Source organism: Mus caroli, chromosome 15 (assembly GCF_900094665.2).
Source record: "Mus caroli chromosome 15, CAROLI_EIJ_v1.1, whole genome shotgun sequence".
NCBI lineage: Eukaryota > Metazoa > Chordata > Mammalia > Rodentia > Muridae > Mus > Mus caroli.
The window spans coordinates 96,502,935-96,509,074 of NC_034584.1; the positions used below are offsets into that span (position 1 = coordinate 96,502,935).

General features: G+C 45.3%; 1 protein-coding gene across 4 annotated transcripts in view; it reads right to left on the reverse strand.

The window, feature by feature from the left end:
- Positions 1-3,004: 3,004 nt before the first annotated feature.
- Atp5mc2 (ATP synthase membrane subunit c locus 2) overlaps positions 3,005-6,140 on the reverse strand; it is a 9,226-nt gene continuing 6,090 nt past the window's right edge. For all 4 annotated transcript variants that reach the window (XM_021183393.2, XM_021183391.2, XM_021183394.2 and 1 more), the window contains exons 3-5: positions 5,885-5,962; positions 5,188-5,378; positions 3,005-3,270 (exon numbers count right to left, since the gene is read on the reverse strand). In XM_021183393.2, the coding sequence (XP_021039052.1) occupies positions 3,156-3,270; positions 5,188-5,378; positions 5,885-5,962 (384 nt within the window). In that variant the 3' untranslated portion in view covers positions 3,005-3,155. The remainder of the gene's footprint in view (positions 3,271-5,187; positions 5,379-5,884; positions 5,963-6,140) is intronic.

Consider the following 6,140-nt stretch of genomic DNA (forward strand, 5'->3'; position numbering starts at 1 on the left):
GGACTCAGATCTGCCTGCCTTTGCCACCATTGCCCGAAAAATAAACTTTGAGAAATACCTGGGGACTCACAGGTCATCTCAGGCTTTAGTTTTTCCTTACCTCATGGTGAGAATACCAGATTGAACAGTGGTGTGTGCTCAGAACAGACTGGGGAAAGCAAGGTATTTTGAGACTACAGTGATGTCCCCTGATTGCTACTGTTCTTCCCTCTTGCAGACTTAAGTGTACCTTTCTCCCAGCTCCCTGATTGAAGGTCACACACAGCTGTCCTCCTGGCTTCTCCTCCCTTGAGGACGTCATCCTGAGAGAGGCTGGGGTCAGGCTCCCCCTCACTGCTGTGAGACAGGGTTTCTCTATGTAGCCCCGACTCTCCTAGAACTCACTCCATAAACCAGGTTGGCCTTGAACTCAGGAATCTGTCAGCCTCTGCCTCCCGAGTACTGGGATTAAAGGGGTGCATTACATCACCATCCCCAGCCTAATATTTAGATGACTTTCAAAGAGCACCATTTACTTCTACTGAGCCTTTTAAGAACAGGAAAGCAGGTCTCTGCCTGTAGCATCTCTGGGTGTTCATTCCTAAGCACTTTTCCTGTCAGATGACAAAATTCCCTTCCTTATGAAGGAAGAGCCAGCTCAAACAGACATTGAAGCCCATGAAGAATGAAAAAAACAAATTAAAACCAGCATATTAAATTTTGACAACACTGTCCTTTTTGAATACTCCAGGTATTATAGGTCCTTGTGTAATTCCTGTGATGAGAAGTGCTACTCCTGTTTACAGATGGGAAAAACAGAAGTACTGGAAAAGTTACTGGTTAGAGCTGGTTGGTGTTACAAGAGAAATCAATTCCTGAGACTTTTTTTTTTTTTTTAAAGATTTTTTATTTATTTATTATATGTAAGTACACTGTAGCTGTCTTCAGACACTCCAGAAGAGGGCGCCAGATCTCGTTGCGGATGGTTGTGAGCCACCANGGTTGTGAGCCACCATGTGGTTGCTGGGATTTGAACTCTGGACCTTCGGAAGAGCAGTCGGGTGCTCTTACCCACTGAGCCATCTCACCAGCCCCCCTGAGACTTCTTGATTTCAAATCATGGGCTATTTTGAAAACCAGGCCAAGGAGAAACCAAGGTTATGAAAGCTGGACAGATCTTTAGAAAATCTATTAAATCCATTATTAAAAACAACACACCTTCACACCCAAGTTGGTGGCAACTTGGGTTCCAATCAGTATCTCTTGGGGCCTCAGCTGAGAGGAGCCAGTTATATTAACTACTGAATAAATCGGCAAATGTCTACAGAACCACTTCATTAACACCTAAAAACACGTGGGCCACAGAGCTTTGCTCTCTCCAAGAGACTCACTCAGCTCAATGCAGTTCCAGGGGCAAGTGGGGAAATAAAATAAGGCAGGGGAGCCTCCCACCGTGGTTCAAATTCACGTGACCAAACCAAAGGGAGGGCTACTGCTTACTTCTAAATATGTAGATACTTCATATCAACTTTTGGCTGGAGACAAGACAGCTCCAGAGGCCAGAAAAGAGTTAACTGCAGACAGTGTATATAACTCTGTAACCAAACCTCTTATTCCCCTCCACCCTTCCAGCACAGTATCAAAGTCAAGGATGATGGGAATGGATCTGTTGGTGGCTTTTGTGTACTCACGTGTAAAGGCCAGATCACATTCATGATTGTCCATCTTAGTTTTTAATACAGGTCTTAGGTTTGAGACAGTCTCATGTAGCCCAGGCTAACCTTACACTCCCCATATAGCTGAGGATGGCCTTGAGTTTGATTCTCCTATCTCAGACTCCTAAATGCTGGTATGACAGGCCTACAATACCATGCCTGGCTTTCTGATTGCTCCTTAACAAGACTGATTGAAAGGCAAAGCATTATGATCATCTAGATTATCAGTCCTACTAAAATTACTTATGTGTTGCATGTGCACACATGTAAAAGCCCCAATGTGCATACATGAATCCACAATTTACCATAGATGAGCATTATAAAGGGGATGTGATATGTTCTACAGCCCTTTACATGCGCTCGTGCTCATTTGACTGGGGATATACGGATAATAGGAAACAGCCTCACAGAGAAGGGAACACTTAAGCCAAGTCGTTCATGACACAGCAGCTCTGAAGAAGAAATTGAGCAAAGCAGGGACAAGGCTGGAAAACAAGGGAAGGCCAGGAAGGCATTTTAAAGTACATTCTGAGAAGAGTATGGGGGTCAGAAGACAGTATGTGTGCTACTACTATACACCGGCAGTCCTCATTACTTGAGAAGACTTGAGGCTAGCCTGGGCAATGAGACAATACTTAGGGATGATGGTAGTTCACACCTGTAGTCCCAGCACTCAGAAGGCAGAGATAAGAGGACTATTTTGAGTTTGATCTACAAAGAGTATCAGGTCAGTGAGGTATGGGACATGTGTGAATTTTGAATTGGAAAATGACAAAATCAGTCCTGTTCTTAAGGGAAAATTTACCTGGCTTTCAGTAGAAGTAAATGCTGGAAAAAACTGGAAACAGGCTGATAGTTAAGAGGCACATGCACTTGACCAGATGAGTGACAAAGAGGGCCCCAGGATCGTGGCAGTGACAGGTAACAAATCCTTTTAGTAACCATTTTAAGTACCTACCCCAATCTTCCAAGGCAAGTAATAGGTCATACCAGGTAATAATTATTGAAAAGGACAGCTATTTTTAATAGAACTTTCCTGAAACAAAGAATTAATTCTGGTGTGCAGATGCGCATGCAGACAAAACACCCACACACATAAAATACATTTCAAAAAAAAAATCTTAAAAAAGAGGGAGAGAGAGAGGGAGAGAGAGAGAGAGAGAGAGAGAGAGAGAGAGAGAGAGAGAGAGAGAGACTGAGCCCAGCCAGATCCCTGCAGAGCTTAGAACCATCACCATGCTGGCCTTGTGCTCTCACCAAGGCACTCTGCCAACTGTGGAGAAGAAATATACACAGGAGACTCAAGAAACATCTTATTAATACAGTATTTATTTGTCTTCTCTCTGTCAAACCCTGAGCCAAGCACTTTCCCCAGACTTCTTGGGGAGGTACAGGAAAAGGAACATACAGGGCAGACGAGACACGAAAGAACCATGGGAGGTGGAAGTGGAGACAGCTGCTTCACATGGCGAAGAGGATGAGAAAGGCCACCATTAGGCAAAAGAGCCCCATGGCCTCTGAGAGGGCAAAGCCCAGGATCGCATAGGAGAAGAGTTGTTGCTTCAGAGAAGGGTTCCTGGGAAAGAGAAGGAAAGACTGAATTTCTAGTCCACACAAGGAAAAGGCCAAACGTCTACATGGACTTCTAGAGAGTCCTCTTCAAGCTTATAAGAAGATCCATCTAGGGAGACCCCATTGTACCCAAACTCTAGCACTAAAGTTTCAACAGGGGGTAAAACACGACAATCTTAGATGGTGTTGACAGCCTGTGTGCAAACATCACCTTCCCCAGTGGATCTCTCCTACCATAGTAACTTAGAACCACAGGCCTGGATATTTAACATTCAGGGTCAGAACAGAATGGAGAATACTCAAAATGGCTGGCTCTTTCTCAAGAAGCAGAACCTTAACAGGACAAAGAAGCAAAACTGCAGATGGGTTGCAGCTCACACCCTGTATATACAGGACGCTATGGGAATAACACTGTTCCAGAAAGCAGGAGAGGCAGAAGGCTAACTTTCTTTGGTCATCTGAAAATAGTCAAGATTTTTTTAAATGATTTTGGTTTTTGATACAAGGTTTCTAATGCTGCAATTAAAGGTGTGTGCCACCACAGCTTTGATTTTGGGCTTTAAGACACTGAATGGTGCTTATGGTATGATATATTTATAATATGAATCCAAATAGGACAACTGTGAGCTAACTTTACAAGTCAATAGATGATTTTCATTTCCCTTACCCTGGTATCTACAAGTCTCATGGGTAAGGTAAATCAACACAAACTCTTGCACAATTGCGGACACAAAAGTAATCAGGCTTCTTGTTCTATGCAAATTCTGAGAAAAAGAACCACTTCCCCAGACGTGAAGATCCCGCTGGTCTCCAGGGGATTAATTTAGCACTTCAGTGACTTGCCCAGAGGTGGCAGAGACTAAATAGTCCCAGGTGCCCGGGGCCGGCAGGGCTGGCAGCAGAGACAGCTGCCCCAGGAGCAAGGGGACTCCCCAAGATGAGGAGAACGCAGTAAGGCTACGGGGAGCCCAGGGACGGAGGCCTTCTCTGCAAGGGCTGGGGTTTTCACTTGGGGCTGTGGGACCACAGAGCCCATCGTCCTGACGTTTACTCTGGCATGTAAACATGAACTGCATATGATGAAGCACTGACACACAGCGCGCCAGCACCGTAGACTGTGGCTTCCTTGTAAGAACATGGAAAACCTCTTCTTGCTGCTTTTAAAAATACTTTTAAAGGATGTAAGAACTAGGTGGTCATCCCGGCACTGGGGAAGCAGGCGTCTGAGGCAGCCAGGGCCACACGATTTAACTCAACCATAGAAAGCCAGGCAATGACTTGGACTGCCAGTCCCTACTCCACACTACAGCTGTTCAAGAGAACTCTGGCAATGTGCATGTGCTGCAGAGGCACTGTCAACCACGGCTGTCTCCAGGTCCTAAGCACTTGGAATTACAGGAAAGAGTAACTGAAAACCTCAATTTCATGTGAGACAGGGTCTCATATAGACTAGGCTGGGCTGACCTCACCATGTAGCCCAGGCTAACCCAGAGCTGCTGATCGTTCTGCCTCTCTCACACAACTGTTGGCATTACAGGTCTGGATTATCACAGCTAGTATAGTCTTCATAGTAATATTCATATTTTAAAAAAATTAAAGCAAGGTATGGCTGAACATGCCCTTAATGCCAACATTCAGACAAGCAGGGCTCTGTGAGTTCTATGCCAACTAGGGCAACATAATGAGGAAACAAAAATTAATATTTATGCATTTAGGTGTGGGTGTATATGCATGTATTCACATGTGTGCGAACACATGCATATGGAGGCACAAGTTGATTTACTCTTATCTCAAACAAAATCCAGAAATTTAGATAAAAAGTAACAACACTGAGTTAGTGGCCTCTGCACAGGACAGTGAAGCTCTAGACCCGGCTTTTGGAACACTCAACAGAGTCAACAGAGGGCCCAGGTATCCTTACCTGGCATAGCCAATGATGAGACTCCCAAAAACAGTCCCAATCCCTGCCCCAGAGCCAGCCACCCCAACCGTCGCAGCCCCAGCTCCAATGAACTTGGCAGCTGTGTCGATGTCCCTTGAAATGGTGCTGGTTTGGAAACTGCGGCTAGGGATAAGTGAAGTCAGAGGCCGCCGGACCGCCAAGCTGAGGCTCTGGGACAGAGGCAGACAGAAGGCAGGGTTTTGTTATCAATTCAGTGTTTTGTTTTGGAAACATTGTACTATTTCAAACTGTGAGGCTGGCTGTCAAATCTGATGCTCCTCCCTCAATGGAAAAATCATTTAGTTCCCTGAAAACCTCCCTAAAATGCTGGCAAGATAACTTTTTAATGTAGGAGGCAGGGTTCAAATACCTCCACGACCCAGTATGGTCTACAAGTGTTATGAGACATGAGCCTGTTCTTGACCCCCAACACCTGGTCAGCAGACCAGGCCTAATAATGGGAGCTGACAGAGGTCCACCAAAGCAGGAACTACCAGAGGCAACTGCCAACACACAGAGTATTCACTGCCTTCCATTTCTACCTAGAGCAGCAAAGGTCTGATCCTTCCTGAATGCCAGTCTGTGATTGTCCTCAGTACTCCCCCTACTGGTCCGGGGAGGTAACCCTCTCTACTCCTCCCCACCAAACCACAGCCCCAACTCCACCTTAAGGTACCTCATCTGTTGGCATCTGTGGTCGCTTCAACTCCACTGCAGACAGCGGACGACTCAGCAGCTGAGAGGTGCTCCTGATCTAGTGGAATGACAAGGGCAGGGAGGTCAGGAAGGCTGTGGAGGTGACATTTAGAGCATTCCATTGCACACAGTAGAATGTTCTCTGACGATCCTTCCATGCCTTCAATTTACTCAGTCAGTCTTTTACTTTTTTATTGATTACTTCAATCAGTCTTTTTTTTTTTTTTTTTTTTTTT